Raw genomic sequence first — 24,209 nt, 5'->3', positions numbered from 1 at the left:
GCGATTATATGATGTGTTTATTTCTTTGTCCTCTCTCTGTGCTGGAGTTCTTTTAAGAGCTTGGAGGTTTTATAAACTTTTATTTATAGCAATAACAATTAACACAGGAAAAAAGAGGAAACCACCCACTGAACCAAATTTAGAAATAGTTAAGGCAGAAAATGGTGGCAAGAAGTATGACAAAAGTTGCATCGACTAAATAGACGAAAACTACATTGATTAGACAGAATATAGCTCATCTCACCTAAGAAGAGTTCAATATAATTTAGAAGGAGGAAAACTGTCGATCTGAGGGCGCTAGGAAGGAGGGTGTGGATGTATGAGTGAACGCTTGTCTATGTCTGAGTCGCGTCTTTCCCTGTTTAGTCTTTGCATGTTGTCCCTGCCCCGTCTTGTCCTTATTAAAGAAAATAAAGAAAAAGAGTAAGAGGGGCACAAATATTCTACTCCTTTTAGTTTTTCTATGTATGTGAAGGCAGCCTTGTGCCTCTCTCCTTTGTTTCGTGTTTGGATTTTTGTGTTGATGTTGAGAGGACTGAAATAAATAAAAAACAAAGAACTTTGTTAAATTTTAATAAGAGTGTGTTTTATTCATCTAGTGTGTCAAGCTTATTACTTCAATATATTCCCTGTAAATCTGATGTTCATATATAGATGGTACTCATGGATAGGCGTTAGGCTGCTGTATGAATGAGCACTTTAGAGATATAATGACAGGAATTATAATTATATATACAGTATATAGATGGCTGGTCTGGTTGTAAACTCAGGAAAGACTGTGAAAATGGACGGATTTAGCCGGAGGAGTGGCTTAATTGAATATTGACAACATATTTCTGTGGTTTTTTGATGGTTTGAATTTGGTTGTGGCTCCTTTATAGAACCATGATAGAGAAAGATCAAGAGGTGAATTTGTGAATTATACTTTGTCAATTAAAGCAAACCAGGCAGCTTTCAGTGTTTGAGAACTGTGCTGTTTTTAAATCGCCCACTAGAGGGCTGCAGCGCCGCGATAACCAGCCTAGTTCAAATGAACCAAATGACACACAAAAAAAGATACGTTCGTTTTAATGAACGAGATTTGATTTGTTCAGGTGGGTGGGGAGCAGTTCTGAAAGTGAGTTGAACAACTTCTAATTCAGCACCCAAAGCTTTGAACGTGGCAACACCGACACAGCAGCACCTGAAAGAATCGGGCTAACATGGTAAAACACGAGAACATGTCCTGTGCGCCCGCTGTCTCTCACCTTTCCTGTAGAGGGAAGTAGGAACACTCGGCCTTTTTCGCGGTCTAGTGGCCAAACTGTAGGACCAACACAGACATCTAGGGTATCAAGGTCTGCTCAATCCGGATCGATTGATGCCCCCCCGTGGGATCTGTTCTCAAGCTACACGCCTGTAAAGCACGGGAGGGATTTTGGTCACAGGAATGTTGATGAATATTCACTGTTTTTATCAATATTTCAATGTTTTGAAAGCTTTCTGTTAGTTGGAACATGGACAGAAATAGTGTTTTAAAGAAACCTCCCAAGAAAAGTCAACAGTAAATAAACCTGGTAAATATATAGCTGTTGTATTTTAGTTTATTTTCATCAAATTTACAGTTAGTTGTATTCCAGGTGTTTTAGAAGATCACTCATCTGGACGGACCCAGGGGCCACGCTGGCCTCCCAGCCTGGCCTGCTCAGACCTGAACCCAGTTCAGTTGCATTATAGTCCCTCTTATGATGGCTTTCATGGTTTATTGCATTAAAATACAGCTTTTTTACCAGGTGAGGATGAAAATATTATAATTTTCTTTATTGGATGTCCATTTGGTGTGTAATGATAAATAAATATGTATTTATTTACAATGGATTTTATTCCTTAGCTTCTGACATTTCAAAGGAGACCAGAATCATGCATCCAGGAGTTACTCCTGGTTCATTTTGGCTGTGCTGGAAAAGATGGCCGTTTCCAACAGGTTAAGATGTTCGTCTTTTTCAGCCTCTGATACTAGAACACTCGCAGCGGTGGGTTTTCTCTTCAAACACAAAGAAATAGTGTTTCTCACTTTCACCACCGGGAGGCGACGTGTTTCTTTCCTGCTTTATGTCTATTTGACCAGCAGGGGGCGCAGCAGCTGCTTCGGTTCTTTCCGCCGACACTCGTCCTTCTCCGCCCTCTCGTTGTGCCCTGCTCGGCATTACTCGGCTACGTTCGGCTGGTAACGGTCGGTGTGTTCAAATCTTCGGCCGCAGCTCCTCCTGGAGACTGAAGTAAAGAAAGCGCCGAGAGAAAAGACGACGAGAGCAGGCGGACGGAGTCTGGAAGCGGAATGACGGTGCTGCAGGAACCTGTCCAGGTAAAAACACGTCTTCACTTCGCTGTCATGAGCGGGGAGCCGAACATTTATGAAGCCCGAGCTGCTTTCTCCGTCCCGGCCTCAGCGGCTGCTCCAGTCCGCGGTGTGAGAGCTCTTCCCCCCCGCGACAGGCCCCGCAGCCCGCCGGTAGCAGCACGGAACGTTTGATCGGCGTTAAAAGCCCGATCAGTACCGTGCGGGAGGGCTAGTCACGGGCTCGGGTGGTTCAGGACTTGAACACAATGCTAATTCTTTTGCTAACGTCAGCTTGGTCACTGCTCAGATAAGTCAATGCCAGACTCCCTTTAAAAACCTGTCAGATTAAGGTTGCCGTTGGTGTCGGTGAAACAGTAAACCCCGTCGAATAATTATAGTGACTTTTTGTGACTTGATTGGTGCCGCGTGTCGCTTCGGTACAGATCATGTACATAAGAAGTGGTTTAGTTAGATGATAAACATGATTTTAGGATGTTGGTCCCATGGTCCTCCGCTCTGGCTGGGGTCAAAATGCGCCACACAGGACTGCAGCAAGTTCCCACCTAAACACTTCTTAAGTTTATATTGTGCTGAAACAAACCGTGTCCGGTTAAATGCACGGATGCCGAATTTATGAATGGACATGCTGATCGGTTATCGGTCTGTTAAAGAGTTGTGTGCTTCTACTGGTGAGCAGGGCCATGCTAATCTGTTAAATTTCAAACAGAATTTTGTATTGTTAGCATTGCTATGCTGAGATGCTAACGGTGGAGTTCTGTTAGCCGGGTAGTACCGTGGCTAACGGTTAGCCGCGCGGCTTCAGTCAGCAGAGATCCTCCTCTTTAGTCCGTCAGTAAATATGAAAAGGGCTGGATGGGATCTGTTGGCTTCTTAGTTACCTCTAACTTCAGACCAGCCATGCTAAGCTAACTAGCAACTGCTTCTGCCCCTTGTTGCTAACGCTAGCTTAGCTGCCGGTTAACATGAACAGTTAGCAGTCAGCTGGTCTGCTGCCATGTTAGCCAGAGAACAAACGGTAGGTAGGATCCATATAAATACCTATTGATCACAGATATATCTGTGACATCATTGGAGGCCAACAGCGTCAGCTGACTGTGCGTTTACGTGAGGTTAGTCCGGTTTAATAAACCAGAAATCTGGATCCTCTGGTCTCAGGAAGGATCAAGAGAAAGTCAGTAAACACAGGTGCTAATGTGCGGACGCTTCACCAGGTTACCCGCTGCTGCCGGTGGTCGCAGGTGGACAATCATCATAATAGTGTAGTAACAGGTAACCAACACGTGTGACGTGGAACGGCCGGTCCTCATAAGGACGGATGGATCCATGTGTGGTGACGTTTCCATGGCGTCTTGCAGACAGGGCGGCTCTTAAACTTGGCTGAACACGCATCACTTACGACATAAACACACTCGTCGACATGGGAAAAGGGGGGACAGGGAGTCCGGCACTGTTCACCGTATCCCAAGCAGACCAGCCGCACCGAGCGGCGGGATTGAACCAGGAAGAGGGCTAAGCTGACCCCGGTCGGACCTAAGCCGCTGCCCAGCCTTGTTCCTGGGGAACATCCGGTCAGACCTTCTGAAGCCAAACTGGAACCTGGTTCCACAGGAGAGGAGCTTGATAGCTGAACGCTCTGGCTCCTAGTCTACTTTTGGAGACTCTAGGAACCACAGGTGCATTCTGGGAGCGCAGTGCTCTGGTTTAAGATAAGATGGTGCCTGACCATTAAGAGAGTTATTAAATTCTATTCTGGACTTAAGGAAGCTAGGACAGGAGAAATCTGGTTCATTCTGGATCAGCTGAGTCCTCATGGACTTCTTCAGCCTGTAGTTCATGGTTGGCCAAGTGTCTTTTATTTTCCCGGCGGGCCGATACGTCCTCCTGACTCACGCCTCTGATCTGGTCCAGTTCTACTGTGGACAATAACGCACACCGTTACACCAACACACCTCTGGTTCCTCTTGATGGATCAGCTGTTACAGATCTGATACCGGTTTATCTATCAGGTCTGACCAGTAGTGATGTGCGATACCACCCACTTCCTATCCGATCCAATACCCAGTAACACCCAGGCTGGTACTGCCGATACTTTGTACGCATGTTATTTCTAGTTTACTGTGAGCTCCTCTCCTGGTTCTGTATGTCGGAGAGAAATAAGGAGCAGCCTGCGGCCTTACCAGTTCATGGCAAGACATCAAACTACTGTCATATTCTTTACAATGAAAATCTCCTGCTCAGAACTGCCGCTTCATAACATCATCCTGTTATTGTGACTTAATCTCAGATGTTTAGTGAAGTTTGCGGTGTTGCCAAAGTATTTGACTGTCTTTGCTCACACATCACACACAGCGTCATTATTACCTTCACAGCTGAAACTCAGCCAGACGTGACTCTTTACAGTCGGCCAGAGTCGGGATTCAGTAGCGGGAAATGTAAAGTGCTGCAGCGGCTCGCTTCGAAGAAGCTCCGTCACCGAGCCGCAGCGCAGCAGGACTTTGACAGGCGGAAGGAAAAGTAGTTCCCATGAACCGAGTAGTTAGACCATCCTGGTGACAGTAAGACACTTAGGATAAAACACACACTCACTCCAAATGACTGAGTTTAGATATCGACCCTTTTCTATGAGTATTGATCCTTTAGGATCGATCCGCACATCTCTACTGACCAGGACCGGGGCCCTCATTTATTTAAGTGCGGACGCCGCTTCTCAAGCTAAGGCTGTGATCTATGAAGACAGAGCTGACGGGAGAATGTGCGTCCTGTCAGTGAACTGTGAACCATGCGTACGCACACAAAGAGGAGGGAAGAGAAACGGCGCCTCACATGGAGGAACGCTCTGAAATGAAGAGGCCGACTGCGGCGTGAGTAGTATCACCTCTGAGTGTTACAGGCCGATAAAAGCTCATATCATTTAATATTATTAGTTCATGTGCCAAACGGATGAAAGCCTTTCTGAATAACCAAACAGCGTTTGATTCATTTTCCCTGGAGTGGAAAAAAGATCATTTGCAGGTCACACAAATAAAAACATGATTTAGGATCATAAACAGAAGAACGCAGTGACATTTAAATAAGGCGAGTTACACTTAAACTGATGCTGGTGTCAGAGTTTCATGTTGTCACATGTTCTTATGGAGCCGAACGCCGTGTCAGCGCGAGGATGTGACGCGCTGCTGCTAAAAACACGTTATGGAAAATAAAACTCTGATATTTCTCTAACTCGTTCAGTGAGGAAGCCATTTGGTTTCAAACGGGGGAATCCAGATCAGTACCTTCCTGCAGGTCGGTTATAAAGGGGCGGAGCTCCCCCCCGAGCTCTGCCTCCTTGTCTTCCTGCAGTCAGGACCTGTTAATATTGACGAGCTTCACTGACCGTCTGTAGGCAGCTGTGGGTCGGACATGGAGCCCGTTGACAGGGGCCACGCACCGATAAAGGGAAGTGAGCGTAACACGTGCACTGTTTTATGAATGAGAATAATGTTTGTACGTACGCAGCCTTCAGGAGTCTTCTCCACGCACACTTTATAGATGAGGCCCCTGGCCTGTCTGTCTGCTGACAAACCTGTCTCACTCTGTGTTCAGGCTGCAGTGTGGCAGGCTCTGAACCACTACGCCTACCTGGACGCTGTTTTCCTCGCCGAGAGACTCTACGCTGAAGGTAACACCTGTCTGTCTGCCTGTGTGTGTGTGTGTGTGTCTCTCTCTCTCTCAGTGAGGTCAGAGGGGGCCCTCTACCTGTTAGCTACATGCTCACCTGTCTGTCTGCCTGTCTGCCTGTCTGTCTCTCTCTCAGTGAGGTCAGAGGGGGCCCTCTACCTTTTAGCTACATGCTAACCTGTCTGTCTTTCTGTCTGCCTGTCTCTCTCTCAGTGAGGTCAGAGGAGGCCCTCTACCTTTTAGCTACATGCTAACCTGTCTGTCTTTCTGTCTGTCTGTCTCTCTCTCAGTGAGGTCAGAGGAGGCCCTCTACCTTTTAGCTACATGCTCACCTGTCTGTCTTTCTGTCTGCCTGTCTGTCTCTCTCTCAGTGAGGTCAGAGGGGGCCCTCTACCTGTTAGCTACATGCTCACCTGTCTGTATTTCTGTCTGCCTGTCTGTCCCTCTCTCTCAGTGAGGTCAGAGGGGGCCCTCTACCTTTTAGCTACATGCTAACCTGTCTGTCTTTCTGTCTGCCTGTCTCTCTCTCAGTGAGGTCAGAGGAGGCCCTCTACCTTTTAGCTACATGCTAACCTGTCTGTCTTTCTGTCTGCCTGTCTCTCTCTCAGTGAGGTCAGAGGAGGCCCTCTACCTTTTAGCTACATGCTAACCTGTCTGTCTTTCTGTCTGCCTGTCTCTCTCTCAGTGAGGTCAGAGGAGGCCCTCTACCTGTTAGCTACATGCTCACCTGTCTGTCTTTCTGTCTGCCTGTCTGCCTCTCTCTCAGTGAGGTCAGAGGAGGCCCTCTACCTGTTAGCTACATGCTCACCTGTCTGTCTTTCTGTCTGCCTGTCTGTCTCTCTCTCAGTGAGGTCAGAGGAGGCCCTCTACCTTTTAGCTACATGCTAACCTGTCTGTCTTTCTGTCTGCCTGTCTCTCTCTCAGTGAGGTCAGAGGAGGCCCTCTACCTTTTAGCTACATGCTAACCTGTCTGTCTTTCTGTCTGCCTGTCTCTCTCTCAGTGAGGTCAGAGGAGGCCCTCTACCTTTTAGCTACATGCTAACCTGTCTGTCTTTCTGTCTGCCTGTCTCTCTCTCAGTGAGGTCAGAGGAGGCCCTCTACCTGTTAGCTACATGCTCACCTGTCTGTCTTTCTGTCTGCCTGTCTCTCTCTCAGTGAGGTCAGAGGAGGCCCTCTACCTGTTAGCTACATGCTCACCTGTCTGTCTTTCTGTCTGCCTGTCTGTCTCTCTCTCAGTGAGGTCAGAGGAGGCCCTCTACCTGTTAGCTACATGCTAACCTGTCTGTCTTTCTGTCTGCCTGTCTCTCTCTCAGTGAGGTCAGAGGAGGCCCTCTACCTTTTAGCTACATGCTAACCTGTCTGTCTTTCTGTCTGCCTGTCTGTCTCTCTCTCAGTGAGGTCAGAGGAGGCCCTCTACCTGTTAGCTACATGCTAACCTGTCTGTCTTTCTGTCTGCCTGTCTCTCTCTCAGTGAGGTCAGAGGAGGCCCTCTACCTGTTAGCTACATGCTATTACCGCTCTGGAAAGCCATATAAAGCGTACCGGCTGCTGAAGGCTCACAGCTGCTCCACCCCGCAGGTTCGATTCCTGTTGGCAAAGTGCTGCGTGGAACTCAGCAAGTAAGCTCTCACACACGTAGACGGCACTAGTTAATACTGTAGCAAACCAACTCGCTTCATGTCGTTAGAAACGGGAACATTGTGCCTGAACATTGTTTAAACTGTCTCTCTCTCTCAGGCTGGCTGAAGGAGAACAGGTTCTGATTGGTGGAGTGCTAAACAAACAGAAGAGTCAAGATGACATCATCACAGAGTTTGGAGACTCCGCCTCCTTCACGCTGTCGTTACTGGGACATATCTACTGGTAAACCGTCCTCCCAGCCTCTACTGACCCATCCGTCTCTCTGCTGTTGCTGACCCGTCTGCCTCTCTGCCCGTCTGTCTCTCTGTAACTATTGTTGCTGACCCGTCTGCCTCTCTGCCCGTCTGTCTCTCTGTAACTATTGTTGCTGTCCCGTCTGCCTCTCTGCCCGTCTGTCTCTCTGTAACTATTGTTGCTGACCAGCCTGTCTCTCTGCCCATCTGTCTCTCTGTAACTATTGTTACGGTCCCGTCTGTCTCTCTGCCCGTCTGTAACTATTGTTGCTGTCCCGTCTGTCTCTCTGCCCGTCTGTCTCTCTGTAACTATTGTTGCTGTCCCGTCTGTCTCTCTGCCCGTCTGTCTCTCTGTAACTATTGTTGCTGACCCGCCTGTCTCTCTGCCCGTCTGTCTCTCTGTAACTATTGTTGCTGACCTGCCTGTCTCTCTGCCCGTCTGTCTCTCTGTAACTATTGTTGCTGACCTGCCTGTCTCTCTGCCCGTCTGTCTCTCTGTAACTATTGTTGCTGACCCGTCTGTCTCTCTGCCCGTCTGTCTCTCTGTAACTATTGTTGCTGACCCGTCTGTCTCTCTGCCCGTCTGTCTCTCTGTAACTATTGTTACTGTCCCGTCTGTCTCTCTGCCCGTCTGTAACTATTGTTGCTGACCCGTCTGCCTCTCTGCCCGTCTGTCTCTCTGTAACTATTGTTGCTGACCAGCCTGTCTCTCTGCCCGTCTGTCTCTCTGTAACTATTGTTGCTGACCCGTCTGTCTCTCTGCCCGTCTGTAACTATTGTTGCTGACCCGTCTGTCTCTCTGCCCGTCTGTCTCTCTGTAACTATTGTTACTGCCCCGTCTGTCTCTCTGCCCGTCTGTAACTATTGTTGCTGACCCGTCTGTCTCTCTGCCCGTCTGTCTCTCTGTAACTATTGTTACTGCCCCGTCTGTCTCTCTGCCCGTCTGTAACTATTGTTGCTGACCCGTCTGTCTCTCTGCCCGTCTGTAACTATTGTTGCTGACCAGCCTGTCTCTCTGCCCGTCTGTCTCTCTGTAACTATTGTTGCTGACCCGTCTGCCTCTCTGCCCGTCTGTCTCTCTGTAACTATTGTTACTGCCCCGTCTGTCTCTCTGCCCGTCTGTAACTATTGTTGCTGACCCGTCTGTCTCTCTGCCCGTCTGTCTCTCTGTAACTATTGTTGCTGACCCGTCTGTCTCTCTGCCCGTCTGTCTCTCTGTAACTATTGTTGCTGACCCGTCTGCCTCTCTGCCCGTCTGTCTCTCTGTAACTATTGTTGCTGACCAGCCTGTCTCTCTGCCCGTCTGTCTCTCTGTAACTATTGTTACTGCCCCGTCTGTCTCTCTGCCCGTCTGTAACTATTGTTGCTGACCCGTCTGTCTCTCTGCCCGTCTGTCTCTCTGTAACTATTGTTGCTGACCCGTCTGTCTCTCTGCCCGTCTGTCTCTCTGTAACTATTGTTGCTGACCCGTCTGCCTCTCTGCCCGTCTGTCTCTCTGTAACTATTGTTGCTGACCTGCCTGTCTCTCTGCCCGTCTGTCTCTCTGTAACTATTGTTGCTGACCCGTCTGTCTCTCTGCCCGTCTGTCTCTCTGTAACTATTGTTGCTGACCTGCCTGTCTCTCTGCCCGTCTGTCTCTCTGTAACTATTGTTGCTGACCTGCCTGTCTCTCTGCCCGTCTGTCTCTCTGTAACTATTGTTGCTGACCCGTCTGTCTCTCTGCCGTTGCTGGCCCGCCTGTCTCTCTGCTGTTGCTGACCCGTCTGCCTCTCTGCCCGTCTGTCTCTCTGTAACTATTGTTGCTGGCCCGCCTGTCTCTCTGCCCGCCTGTCTCTCTGCCCGTCTGTCTCTCTGTAACTATTGTTGCTGACCCGTCTGCCTCTCTGCCCGTCTCTCTCTGTAACTATTGTTGCTGACCCGTCTGCCTCTCTGCCCGTCTCTCTCTGTAACTATTGTTGCTGACCCGTCTGCCTCTCTGCCCGTCTGTCTCTCTGTAACTATTGTTGCTGGCCCGCCTGTCTCTCTGCCCGTCTGTCTCTCTGCCCGTCTGTCTCTCTGTAACTATTGTTGCTGACCCGTCTGCCTCTCTGCCCGTCTCTCTCTGTAACTATTGTTGCTGACCCGTCTGCCTCTCTGCCCGTCTGTCTCTCTGTAACTATTGTTGCTGGCCCGCCTGTCTCTCTGCCCGTCTGTCTCTCTGCTACTATTGTTGCTGACCCGTCTGCCTCTCTGCCCGTCTCTCTCTGTAACTATTGTTGCTGACCCGTCTGCCTCTCTGCCCGTCTCTCTCTGTAACTATTGTTGCTGGCCCGCCTGTCTCTCTGCTGTTGCTGGCCCGCCTGTCTCTCTGCTGTTGCTGGCCCGCCTGTCTCTCTGCCGTTGCTGACCAGTCTGTCTCTCTGCCCGTCTGTCTCTCTGCTGTTGCTGGCCCGCCTGTCTCTCTGCTGTTGCTGGCCCGCCTGTCTCTCTGCCCGCCTGTCTCTCTGCCGTTGCTGACCAGTCTGTCTCTCTGCCCGTCTGTCTCTCTGCTGTTGCTGACCCGTCTGTCTCTCTGTAACTATTGTTGCTGACCCGTCTGTCTCTCTGTAACTATTGTTGCTGACCCGTCTGTCTCTCTGTAACTATTGTTGCTGACCCGTCTGCCTCTCTGCCCGTCTGTCTCTCTGTAACTATTGTTGCTGACCCGTCTGTCTCTCTGCCCATCTGTCTCTCTGCTGTGCTGACCCGCCTGTCTCTCTGCCCGCCTGTCTCTCTGCTGTTGCTGACCCGTCTGTCTCTCTGCCCGCCTGTCTCTCTGCTGTTGCTGACCCGTCTGTCTCTCTGCCCGCCTGTCTCTCTGCTGTTGCTGACCCGTCTGTCTCTCTGCCCGCCTGTCTCTCTGCTGTTGCTGACCCGTCTGTCTCTCTGCTGTTGCTGACCCGTCTGTCTCTCTGCTGTGCTGACCCGTCTGTCTCTCTGCCCGTCTGTCTCTCTGCCCGCCTGTCTCTCTGCTGTTGCTGACCCGTCTGTCTCTCTGTAACTATTGTTGCTGACCCGCCTGTCTCTCTCTCTGAGCAGTAAGACAGATCGTGTTGCTAAAGGTGCCGAGTGTTTCCAGAGGAGTTTAACTCTCAACCCGTTCCTCTGGTCGCCTTTCCAGACCCTCTGTCACCTAGGTAACACACACACACACACACACACACACACACACACACACACACACACACACACACACACACACACACACACACACACACACACACACCCTGAGGCCTGGACTATGAAGCAGGTAAGTTATGCAGGTAATTTCAGGTGCGACTCCCTGATTAGCTCGTCCCACTGAAGGTCTCTTCCACATTTTCTGACTCGTCTACGCTGTTACGCTGTTACAGTGTTGGATGTTCATGTTAAACGTGGCCAAAGCTTCACATAATGAAAACATCACAACAATAAAAGAAAGATCCCCGGGAGCAAAAACGTCAGGTTTGCTCCTGTTCAGACTGTTTTCAGCTTCTTTTTCTACCAACGGCTCCGTAGTACGACACACGCAGCAAGACGGAGACGGATTCCATATGTGGTCATTTGCCTCTGCTTATGTGGAACCCAGCTGATTCCCCGTGTCGGCATGTAGAGACGGTTTCAGCAGATATGACGGAGTGACCTTCAGACGGGGACACGCTCTGTCTGCGTACCTGGATCTGCAGGGTCCCCCTGCGCTGTTGGACATTTTAAGGATCTCACAAACACGCCTTGTCGCTCCTAGGGCTGCCGCGATAACCACAAAATTGAAATACCGCGCTATTGGTCAAGCCTTACGCGAAGGATGACAATCACCGCAACAACCGCAATGTTCATACTCTACACTTCAGGGCGTGTTAAATTAATAAATGAGTGCTACATAAGTTCCACACCCGTGACGAGCTCCGTAACGGTTCAAGGATGGATCGCCATGGGCTGTACGTGACCCGACTAAAAACTCTGAAGCTGTATGGCACCAAATTACTTGGTTGATGAAAGATGCGATCATACATAACATATTGCCACAGCGGAAATTACTTCACCGTGACAGCCCTAGTTGCTCCAGCTGTGAGATTGGCCACGCCTCCCTGGCTGCCCGCTCCCCTCACGCTGAAGATGAATGACTCGGCGCTCCTCACCTTTTCACACTAACCCCATCATGTGACTTGTATTTATTCATGTTTATTTTGTGGTCTGTGTTCCAGGAGAGAAACCAGATCCAGATCAGGTTTTCAGGTTGTCCTCTCTACAGAACTCCTCTATAGCTCCGCCCCCTACACCTGTTAGCCCCGCCCAGAACCCCTCCCACCGCCTAGACACTGCCCTCATGGAGACGCCCCAGGACACACTGGTACCTAAAATAAACGCACCTATAATACTCTGAACACATGTTAGTGTGACCAGATAATCGGATTACTCGCGGTTACAGTAGTGGGATTACAGGTGGTGAAGTGATAGGATTACTCGCCGTTACAGTAGTGGGATTACAGGTGCTGAAGTGATAGGATTACTCGCCGTTACAGTAGTGGGATTACAGGTGGTGAAGTGATAGGATTACTCGCCGTTACAGTAGTGGGATTACAGGTGGTGAAGTGATAGGATTACGCGCCGTTACAGTAGTGGGATTACAGGGGGTGAAGTGATAGGATTACTCGCCGTTACAGTAGTGGGATTACAGGGGGTGAAGTGATAGGATTACTCGCCGTTACAGGTGCTGAAGTGATAGGATTACTCGCCGTTACAGTAGTGGGATTACAGGTGCTGAAGTGATAGGATTACTCGCCGTTACAGTAGTGGGATTACAGGTGCTGAAGTGATAGGATTACTCGCCGTTACAGTAGTGGGATTACAGGTGGTGAAGTGATAGGATTACTCGCCGTTACAGTAGTGGGATTACAGGTGCTGAAGTGATAGGATTACTCGCCGTTACAGTAGTGGGATTACAGGTGCTGAAGTGATAGGATTACTCGCCGTTACAGTAGTGGGATTACAGGTGGTGAAGTGATAGGATTACTCGCCGTTACAGTAGTGGGATTACAGGTGGTGAAGTGAAGGGATTACTCGCCGTTACAGTAGTGGGATTACAGGTGCTGAAGTGATTGGATTACTCGCCGTTACAGTAGTGGGATTACAGGTGGTGAAGTGATAGGATTACTCGCCGTTACAGTAGTGGGATTACAGGTGCTGAAGTGATAGGATTACTCGCCGTTACAGTAGTGGGATTACAGGTGCTGAAGTGATTGGATTACTCGCCGTTACAGTAGTGGGATTACAGGTGCTGAAGTGATAGGATTACTCGCCGTTACAGTAGTGGGATTACAGGTGCTGAAGTGATTGGATTACTCGCCGTTACAGTAGTGGGATTACAGGTGCTGAAGTGATGGGATTACTCGCCGTTACAGTAGTGGGATTACAGGTGGTGAAGTGATGGGATTACTCGCCGTTACAGTAGTGGGATTACAGGTGGTGAAGTGAAGTAATCGGATTACTGAGCAGCTCTAATCCCTTCACCAGTATTGAAACCTGTTTCTGTCTTCAGGAGTTGAATCGTTTGAATCTAGAATCGTCTAACGGGAAGCTGACCTCTGATTTGTCGGTTTCCTACATCGACTCCTCCCTCATCTCCCCGGAGACTGGCTCTCTATTGGGTAACACCGTTTCCATGGCCACCGCTGGCTCCTTATTGGCTAAACAGAACAAGCCGAAGAGTGGGCGGAGTTTACTAGGAGGACCTGCTGCGCTCAGCCCACTGACGCCCAGGTGAGTTATTTAACCTGGAACAGTCGCATTAGAGCTCGTGTCCATACAACGCTGGCAGGGCGCTGCTGTGTTGAGATGTGTACAGTTTGTTCCTGACTGTGTGTGTGTGTGTGTGTGTGTGTGTGTGTAGTTTTGGCATCCTGCCCCTGGAGCCCAGCCCTGGAGACCCCACATATCTACAAAACTATTCCGCTACCATGGAAACGCAATCTACAGCTACCAGCAAGAAGGTATGCTCACCTGTCAGGTGTCCATATTGTAAGACTCCACTGGACTTTTGTTGTGAAGTTTCACGGTCTGTTACAGGATGTCACGCACTGTTTGTCAGCTCTCTCTCTCTCTCACCGTGTTTCCATCCAATTGTCATGCGAATTTTAAGCGTGCTTTTGAAATGTCGCAAAAAAGGGAGGGGGAAAAGAAATTGCGAAATATGTGCGTTTCCATCAGCTGGTTAGGAGCAAATAAACCAGGCTACAGCGAGCGGCGTTACGTCAGTAGTTCACGTTACATATGGCTGTAATAAACAGGATGTATGGGTTCCAAACCAGAAACGATACCAGTCGCATGAACCTGACGGCCACTGAGAGTGGAGAGTTTCTCAGAAATGTGTTTCAAGTGGGCAAACTCTTACCAGCCACGTCTCTGCACGTTATGGGAATATCGCCCCATTTAAGCACTCTTTAAATTCCCGAGCCAGCTTTCGGGTAAATTTACTGGCGTCTTACAAATTTTACGATATATTAGGGAGATTCCAAGCCCGATAATCAGGAAGCCCACTAACAAAATTCCAATTATCCATAAATCTTCAATGTCCTCCACAGATAAAACATCCAAGCAAACCGCTTGCCAGGTCTCATATGAGTCGCGAGCTTAGCCTGCAACGAATGCTCCACTGGGACAGTTCGGCTCAACCGGTGAAGCACGTTTCTGGGTGAAAATGTTGTCAATAGCGCTGAGTGACCAGTTGATTAATTCCATTTTGATGGTTTCAGGAGAACAGCAGGCAGGTGGTCAAAAGAGAAAAGTTTCCACACGACCAAAGTAGACAGAAAATAGGAGCAAGCAAAGATAAGAGGGGAGAGTAGGAAAAGCACGACTGCTCTCTACAGTAGCAGGAAGAGGAAGTGTTTTTGTCTTGGTGTTTTATATTTGGGGCATGAGGTTAGAAAGTGCAGCTCTGTCTCTACCTGTCCCCTGTCACACGGGGAGCAGAGTCTCTCCTCTTGTGGTAGCCAGCTCTGTGGCGACCCTCTTCTATGGCCAGGCTGTGTTCACTCAGTCTCAATATTTTTCTTAGTTTAGGACATTTTAGTGTACTCAGGTAATTTGCCAGTGTGAATTCTCTTTTTAGGGACAGATAACATTGGAATTTACTTTGTGTTTTGGTCGTTTCTTTCCGGTATTCAATATATTTTTCTTTCTGTTTGCTGATAATTTGGTTTTGTCTGCTTGAGTTGGTGTTGCTGTCCTGAGGCTGTTGGGGACTTGTTACTGCAGAGAGCCTCAGGACCAGCTGGCTGAGGGGACTCTTCTCTGGTTTCAGCTCCTGGTATGTTAGGGCTTTGTGATGATATGTCTGGGGGTTAACTGATTTTAAGTGATTGTAAAATTTAAGTGATCTTTTCTGTATTTTTAGTAAGAGGGGGTATTGGCCGAGCTCTGCTCTGCACAGGTTGTTTGGTCTCTCTCGCTCTCTCAAAAATCAGCTTTATTGGCTTGAATGTAAAGCAACAATATTGCCAAAGCTACATATAAATTACATAAGGACAATTTCATACATTTCACTAAATGAGGAAATAAAACAGTAAATTGTTTGTGTGTGTTAATAAACAAATGATAATAATAATCAGAATCAGCTTTATTGCCAGGTATGTGTACACATGAGGAATTTGACTCAAGATTGTACATTGCTCATGATGTGCTTACTCATACAAAAATACAAAATCACAATTAGAATAAAATAAAGTCAGACTCAGACTTCAGATACAGTATCTACAATATGACAATCTAACAGTATGAACAGCACTGAAATAGAGAGTGGTGAATAAAAAATAAATGTTAGTCAGTAAACAGGTGGCTGATTAGAGAAATCAGCTGTTCATCAGAGTGATGGCTTGTGGGAAGACACTGTTCCTGAGTCTGTTGGTTTTGGCGTACAGTGCTCTGTAGCGCCTACCAGAGGGGAGGAGCTGGAACCCTGGAGCCCGTTTCCTGACTCTAGAAATGTATAAGTCCTGAATGGAGTGCAGGTTGGCACCGATGATCTTTTCTGCAGTCCTGACTGTCCGTTGTAGTCTGCTCCTGTCCTTTTTGGTGGCAGATCCAAACCAGACAGATGATGGCTGTGTAGAACTGGATCAGCAGCTCTTAGGCAGGTTGAGCTTCCTGAGCTGACGTAGGAAGTCCATCCTCTGCTGGGCCTTCTTGATGATGGTGTCAGTGTTGGGCTCCCACTTCAGGTCCTGGGATATAGTGGATCCCCGAAACCTGAAGGATTCCACAGCAGACACAGGGCTGTTGAGTATGGTGATGGGGGGCAGAGTGGGGGGGCTCCTCCTGAAGTCCACGGTCATCTCCACAGTTTTGAGCGTGTTAAGCTCCAGGTTGTTCTGACCGCACCAGAGAGCCGGGATTCGGAAGGTTTTATTCGGCACACACATGTCCTCACAAAAACTGATGTAAGATGTCACAGTGTCGACTTCCTGTATGGCGGAGAGACAGGCGGCAGCATAATTTAACATCTCCCAGAGGGTCTGATTCCCCCTTAGGCTTTTAATTATTATATAGTCATTAGAAAGTTGCTCAAACGGTATATAAGGGGGAAATATGAGGAGAACAAGAGGAAACGCACAGTCTCACCCCGAAGAAGACGCTTTACCCTCGAATGACGGCGAGGAGAGCAGCGCTGGTGCTAACAAGATAGTCGACCACAAGGCTGTGAAGGCTAGTATCATTGCCGAAATACACAAAGTTAGTGCATCCATGGAAGAAATAAAGACTTTAGAGGGGAGACGAATCAGACGCTCAGTGATATTAACAAAAAGAAATGGGTATAAGGCTCGACAATGCCGAAAAGAGAGTGTCAGAAATGGAGGAAATCAGCACGGATGTAAAAGAAATGCTTTCCCACACACTTGAACTACAGGAGCACATCCAAACACAGCTTGAAGATTTGGAGGCACGTTCGCGAAGAAACAATATTCGCATTCACGGCATATTGGAGGGATCAGAAGGAGAGAACATCACGGACTTCATAGAGGGATTTATAAAGACTGAGCTGGCTCTCCCTGACGCCCCCCTGGGAATACAAAGATGCCACCTCTCTTGGTCCCAAGTCCCCGCAAGATTCCAATCCTAGATCGGTGGTGCTATGCTTTCTTGAGTTTAACTCGTGCTTCGGTCCGCATGGACATTCAGTATAAGGGGAAGCGTGTTTTCTTCGAGCAGGATTATACCAGTGACACACTGGTGAAGAGAAAGGCTTACTCCCCGGTTAGAAAAGCGCTGAAGGAAAAGGACTTTCGTTTCCAGACACTTTACCCGGCGCGTCTCCGTGTCCACCTTGACACCGGTACGGTAATCTAGATGCACAGGAGGCTACCTCAGAATTGAAGCGGAGGGGAGCGATCGGCGCAGGAACCCCGACCCTCGTGACAAAACCAGCCGAGAGGAGGATGACTCTACCGGCGTGGGAAACTGCAGGTGCCTCATGTCGCAGCAAAGAGATGAGGTTGAAACGCATCCAGGAAAGATTAAAGGAATTCCGGCGTGAGAGCACAACCTGAGTGAGGTCCCCCTTCCCGTAACCACGGATGAGACTTTGTGTTTAATAAGACCGCTCAGGATTTCCTCTTTCATTTTAGTAATATTGACCCATTTCCTGGGAAACTCTGCTTGTTCTTTCCTTTTACGCGCGTCGCTCTGATTGAAATAATTCAGAGCTCCAGGCTCGCGCTGGGAGGGGCCCCTTTGAGTTCAAGGGACTCCCCCCTCAACTTAGAAGTGAGTATTGCACTTCAAAAATGGAGGTCACCTTTGTTATGGTAAGTTCAGACTTGTTCTTTTACTGTTAAAACCGACATTTTCTGTTTCTTTAGCCATCTAGTTTATGTGACTCTTGTTGATAATTTGTGTTTCTCTGGGAGGAGAAGTGACTAGACAAAAATATAATTTCATAACCCTTAATCTGAATCGTTTGCACAATCCAATTAAACAGAGTAAAGTCATAGCAAAAATGAAACGTGAAAAGCAGGACATAATTTTCTGGCAGGAGACTCATCTCTCCAATGATGAGCATGAAAAACTGAGAAAATTGGGTTTCAAACATACATATTACTCCATTTAAAAAAGGTAACTCAAGGGGAGTAGCAATCCTTATTTCAAACAATGTAAACTTTCAGTTCTCCTCCCAGGTTTCTGATAATGAAGGGCGTTATGTTTTGGTAAAAGGTTTTATTGACCACAAAGAAGTTACTTTACTAAACGTATACAGACCACCAGGACATGATGGGCAACTGATTAAGAAGATATTAATCAGATAAGATATATCTTATAAGATAAGACATCATTAGACTCATGTTCCAAAAAGATGCCATCTGAAGCACTGTATGTTTAAAAACTGCTCAAAGAACTAGGCATGGTAGATGTATGGAGAGATTTTCATCCTGGTGAGAAATGTTTCACTTTCTTTTCTCACTCCCATTCAATGTTCTCTAGATCGGATTACTTCTTTATGCTTACTTCAGATCGGCATAGGATAATTGATTGTAACATTGGAGATAATGGAGATGTTTCACCCAGTGTGTTATGGGATGCTGCTAAGGCAGTTCTCAGAGGCAAATTGATAATGTGGTCATCTATCAGGAAAAAAAGAGAAACAAATTCAGGATATGGTCATAAAGCTGAAATGTTTAGAAGAACAACATACGAAAAATAACAATGAGAATACTTTAAAACATTTACTTTCCACAAAACGAGCCCTAAACGAATTATATGAGAACCAAATAGACAAAAAAGCCAAATTTATTCAACAAAATTATTATGAGAATGGCCTTAAAGCCAGAAAGCTACTTGCATGGAGAGCACGCAAACAGGCAAATACACTCACCTAAAGGATTATTAGGAACACCTGTTCAATTTCTCATTAATGCAATTATCTAATCAACCAGTCCCATGGCAGATGCTTCAATGCATTTAGGGGTGTGGTCCTAGTCAAGACAATCTCCTGAACTCCAAACTGAATGTCAGAATGGGAAAGAAAGGTGATTTAAGCAATTTTGAGCGTGGCACGGTTGTTGGTGCCAGACGGGCCGGTCTGAGTATTTAAAAATCTGCTCAGTTACTGGGATTTTCACGCACAACCATTTCTAGGGTTTACAAAGAATGGTGTGAAAAGGGAAAAACATCCAGTATGCGGCAGTCCTGTGGGCGAAAATGCCTTGTTGATGCTAGAGGTCAGAGGAGAATGGGCCGACTGATTCAAGCTGATAGAAGAGCAACTTTGACTGAAATAACCGCTCGTTACAACCGAGGTATGCAGCAAAGCATTTGTGAAGCCACAACACGCACAACCTTGAGGCGGATGGGCTACAACAGCAGAAGACCCCACCGGGTACCACTCATCTCCACTACAAATAGGAAAAAGAGGCTACAATTTGCAAGAGCTCACCAAAATTGGACAGTTGAAGACTGGAAAAATGTCGCCTGGTCTGATGAGTCTCGATTTCTGTTGAGACGTTCAGATGGTAGAGTCAGAATTTAAACAGAATGAGAACATGGATCCATCATGCCTTGTTACCACTGTGCAGGCTGGTGGTGGTGGTGTAATGGTGTGGGGGATGTTTTCTTGGCACACTTTAGGCCCCTTAGTGCCAATTGGGCATAAATGCCACGGCCTACCTGAGCATTGTTTCTGACCATGTCCATCCCTTTATGGCCACCATGTACCCATCCTCCAGCAGGATAATGCACCATGTCACAAAGCTCCAGTCATTTCAAACATGACAATGAGTTCACTGTACTAAAATGGCCCCCACAGTCACCAGATCTCAACCCAATAGAGCATCTTTGGGATGTGGTGGGACGGGAGCTTCGTGCCCTGGATGTGCATCCCACAAATCTCCATCAACTGCAAGATGCTATCCATCAATATGGGCCAACATTTCTAAAGAATGCTTTCAGCACCTTGTTGAATCAATGCCACGTAGAATTAAGGCAGTTCTGAAGGCGAAAGGGGGTCAAACACAGTATTAGTCTGGTGTTCCTAATAATCCTTTAGGTGAGTGTAGATAAATACATAGAGTAAAAAATCCACAGACCAATACGATACAACATAGTTTGAAGGATATACAACAATCTTTTGTTATTTACTACTCGAACCTATACTCCCAACCCCCGGCAGCAGATTTAATAATAGTAGACCATTTTCTGGCTTCCCTTGATTTACCTTCAATAGGACTACAACAAAATAAGATGCTTATACAACAGATAACAGAGGAGGAAATTAACAAAACAATATCAAACCTGAAGGGGAATAAAATGCCAGGCCCAGATGGTTTCCCATCTGAATGGTATAAGCATTTTAGACATACTGTTATATCATTATTAACATCTTGCTTTAATCATGTTCTGGGGGGCAGGGAACCACCACCATCTTGGAAACATGCCTTTATCTCCGTTATACCTAAGGTTGGGAAAGATGCAACCGAGTGTAGCTCTTATAGACCCATATCTGTATTAAATATAGACTATAAGATATTTGCAACAATACTGGCCAAAAGACTGGAAAATATAATCCCTGAATTGATTGATACTGACCAGACTGGATTTGTCAAGAATAGACAAACTCATGATAATGTTCGTTGGGCGCTTCATCTTTTTAACCATATGAAGTCTGTGAAATCTGTAGCTCTTAGCCTTGATGCAGAAAAGGCGTTTGACGCCGTTAGGTGGCAGTTTTTATATGCGGTATTGAAACGTTTTGGGTTTAATAGTCAGTTAATCAGTTGTCTTAGCTCTTTATACATCTCACCTATGGCAAGGATAAAAGTGACTTGGTGCCTCTCTGAGTCCAGCGCTCTTCGCCCTTTTTATCGAGCCACTTGCACAGGCTATCAGAGAAAGCGAGGATGTGGCGGGCATCACCTTTATATGGTTCGGAACACAAGGTTTGCTTATATGTGGATGATGTGCTGGTGACCCTTACTAAACCTGATAGTAGCCTGCCATCGCTAATATCTCATCTTAACACATACAGCTCATTTTCTGGCTATAAATTAAACCTTCATAAAACACAGATCCTCACATTTAACTATAAACCAAACAAAGATATCTTAAAGCTTCTAAAGGGTAACTGGATTAACAACCAAATTAAATATTTAGGGGTCCAGCTGCCCAAAGATTTGAATGACATTTATAAACATAATTATATCCCACTAACAACTAATATTAAGGCAGATTTGAACCGATGGTTGTTGCTGCCAATGAATATGCATGACAGGATTGAATTAGTAAAAATGATTGTACTGCCTAAACTGCTTTATCTTTTCCTGGCACTGCCAGTTGAAGTGCCAACCAAACAATTTATTGAATGGAACAGAATGATTTTGTTTGGGGGAACCAGAGACCAAGAATAAAGTACGAGACACTCCAACTGGCTAGAGATGAAGGTGGCATGGCTCTCCCATGTTTAGAAAATTATTACAAAGCTGCACAGCTTAGAGTTCTGATTGCATGGTGTGACCCCACATGTGATGCCAAATGGAAAGAAGTAGACCAGGCTGAAGTCTGTAACCCTCTCCCATCCATTCTTGGAGATAAACAGTTATTACAGTTACTTCAAAAACAAGTGTCTAGTTGGATCAAGGTGCCATTAAGTATCTGGTTTAAGGAACTTAGAGACAGGACCTTTGAGGATGATGCAAAAATCCTATGCTGGCCAGCATATGATACGGAATTTACTCCTGCAAAACTTGATAGTAGGTTCATAACCTGGTGCAGCAAGGGTATTACTGCATAAAATTTCATCTGGAAAAGGTCTTGACACTTTTAAAAAGATATCGGAGAGTTATAATTTAGAGAAAGATGATTTCTATAGGTATCTTCAACTAAGACATCATTTTGATGCAGATATTATCTCCAAAAACCAGGACAGAAACCCCTTAATTAACATTTTTATAGATGCATGTAAGGGGAAACTGACTAAAAAACAGATTTCTAAGACCTATTCAATACTACAAAAGGGGAAAAAACTGTCTACTATGTACATTAAGCTCCGATGAGAGAAAGATGCTGCAATAGAATTATCTGAGGAAGATTGGTTGAATATCTGTAAGACCATGGCAACCACCTCAGGCTCTGATTTGTGGAGGGAATTTACCTGGAAAAATACTGTGAGGTTCTTCATTACACCCAGAGTGAAGGAGCTTCAAAGTAAAAACATTGAACATGGTTGATGTTGGAGGAAATGTGGGTATACATCTGTTGGCCCCTTTCACATTTTTTGGGAGTGTCCCAAGATTTCCCCCTACTGGTCAGATGTGGTTAAAACTATTCAACTGATTATTGGACTACAGCTTGAGGAGAGTTTTAGTGTATTCTGTTTGGGCAACATACCAACTGGACTGAACAAACAAGACAGATATTTGTTACAAATATTGCAGGCAGCCAGTAAGAAGGCTGTAACACGAAAATGGCTAAATGAGGAGCCACCAACTGTATCAGAATGGACAGACATAATACATGAACTTTATGTTATGGAGCGCCTAACTTTTTCTCTCAGACACTCATCGGAGAAAGGTGAACAGTACTGGAAAAAATGGAAATATTTTGTTAGTGAGATTTCACAGGAGGAATAGATCTGGACTGGAATTATATGTAAAATGTTGACTTAACAAACCTGTGTAATATTTTTTTATCTTACTAGATGGCTCTTTTAACTGTTTAATTTTGTTGGTCCTCTTTATGTTTTGTGTAGTTTTTTTGTTAATGTTTGTAAAAAAAAAAAAAAAAAAATGAAAAATGAAAAATGTTCAATAAAAACAAAATTTAAAAAAAAAGATGTCACAGTGTCAGTTCGTCCAGGTCAGTGGCTGCAGTCAGTCAAAGCAGGCCTGTAACTCCAGCTTTGACTCGTTGGTCCAACTTTTCAGTCTTTACAACAGGTTTAGCAGATTTCAGTTTTTGCCTGTGTGTCGGGATGAGATGAACCAGACAGTGATCAGAGAGTCCCAAGGCTGCACGGGGAACAGAGCGATAGGCGTCCTTTAATGTAGTGTAGCAGTGGTCCAGTGTTGGTGTCCCTGGTGGGACACTTAATATGCTGTCTGTACTGAAGTTCATGACTGAGGTTCGCTCTGTTGAAGTCTCACAGAACAATGAGCAGGGAGTCTGGGTGTTTTTTCTCCATGTTAGTTATCTGGTCGGCCAGGTGTAGTAACGCCTCACTAACACAGGCCTGAGGTGGAATGTAAACAGCGACCAGGACAAACGAGGAAAACTCCCGTTTATATAGAAACAGTCCGCCCCGTGTTTTTGTGTGCTGTCCAGGATGCGCTTGGTGAGCAAGGATTCAGTGAAACAGAGGGCAGCAGATCTGCAGAAGTTACTTCTGTTGAGGAGCAGCAGTTCGTCCATTTTGTTCGCCAGGGGGCGCTGTCCGCTGTCTCATTTGATCCAGCGCGCCTGCTCGTTTTCCCCTGCGCCATTTCCAAAGGATCCCAAACGGAGCTGCTGCTCCTCCAACTAACAACTTTCCAAAGTTCCAGGGTTCGTTAAGGAGTGTTGGAATAGTATGAGCAGCTGAAAGTCTAATATTTAAGAGCTCTTATCGTGTGTGTGTGTGTGTGTGTGTGTAAAAAAACAAAAGGTGTGTGTGTGTGTATATATATATTAATTATACAAAATAAAGAAAATAAAAATTCTGTAAAAGTAAATTTTAAAAAATCAAGCTTGTGTTTTTGTGTGTTAGAAAATTAAAATAACATATCTGTCTCTCTCTCCCCCCCCCCCCCCCCCCCCCCACCTCAGTCTGTCTCCAGGATCAGTCAGTCAAAGTCTGTCTTCAGTCAGAGTGGTAACAGTAGAGATGTTCTCCCCATCCCCTTCAACCAATCACAGACCTCCGCCCCACATACCAGGTAACTATAGCAACCGGTCACAGAGCTCCGCGCCTCCTCCAGGTGTTGCATTGCTTACCTGTAAGAAGGGCGTGGCTTTGTAGTTAGCCCTCAGTGTCTCTGGTCCAGTCAGAATGCAGCAGGCCGGCCAGGCAGATAGACGGTTTATGTTCGGTTAAGTCTGACGAGCTATTACTTTCTGTTAATGATCCTTTGAGTCAGACGCATGATCCACATCACCTGCAGACAAATGCATCACAAGCACTGCAGGAAGGTCTGCAGGACCTCTGGGCACCATAGTCCACATCCTGCCTGTCTGATAACCTGCCTGTCTCTCAGTGGCTCCCCTCAGGTCCTCAGTCCCAGTATGTCTGGTCCTCCAAATGTTCAGCCCAGGAGAAGCTCCAGACTGTTTACTAGTGCCAGCTCTACTGCCAAGGTAATACTGTACTACTGAAGTACTAC

The 24,209-nt window shown here is 46.6% G+C and overlaps 1 protein-coding gene across 2 annotated transcripts in view; it reads left to right on the top strand.

The window, feature by feature from the left end:
* Positions 1-2,189: 2,189 nt before the first annotated feature.
* cdc27 (cell division cycle 27) overlaps positions 2,190-24,209 on the top strand; it is a 30,476-nt gene continuing 8,456 nt past the window's right edge. For both annotated transcript variants that reach the window (XM_038709631.1, XM_038709623.1), the window contains exons 1-10: positions 2,190-2,344; positions 5,924-5,999; positions 7,470-7,617; positions 7,736-7,861; positions 10,930-11,027; positions 12,075-12,220; positions 13,409-13,629; positions 13,760-13,859; positions 23,656-23,765; positions 24,084-24,183. In XM_038709631.1, coding sequence (XP_038565559.1) covers positions 2,318-2,344; positions 5,924-5,999; positions 7,470-7,617; positions 7,736-7,861; positions 10,930-11,027; positions 12,075-12,220; positions 13,409-13,629; positions 13,760-13,859; positions 23,656-23,765; positions 24,084-24,183 — 1,152 coding nt within the window. In that variant the 5' untranslated portion in view covers positions 2,190-2,317. The remainder of the gene's footprint in view (positions 2,345-5,923; positions 6,000-7,469; positions 7,618-7,735; positions 7,862-10,929; positions 11,028-12,074; positions 12,221-13,408; positions 13,630-13,759; positions 13,860-23,655; positions 23,766-24,083; positions 24,184-24,209) is intronic.

Source organism: Micropterus salmoides, unplaced genomic scaffold (assembly GCF_014851395.1).
Source record: "Micropterus salmoides isolate LMB-PRFRI ecotype aquatic unplaced genomic scaffold, ASM1485139v1 Ms_hic_scaffold_10, whole genome shotgun sequence".
Classification (NCBI taxonomy): Eukaryota; Metazoa; Chordata; class Actinopteri; order Centrarchiformes; family Centrarchidae; genus Micropterus; species Micropterus salmoides.
The sequence above is the reverse complement of the archived record's forward strand: the minus strand, read 5'-3'. Positions and strand labels throughout refer to the sequence as shown.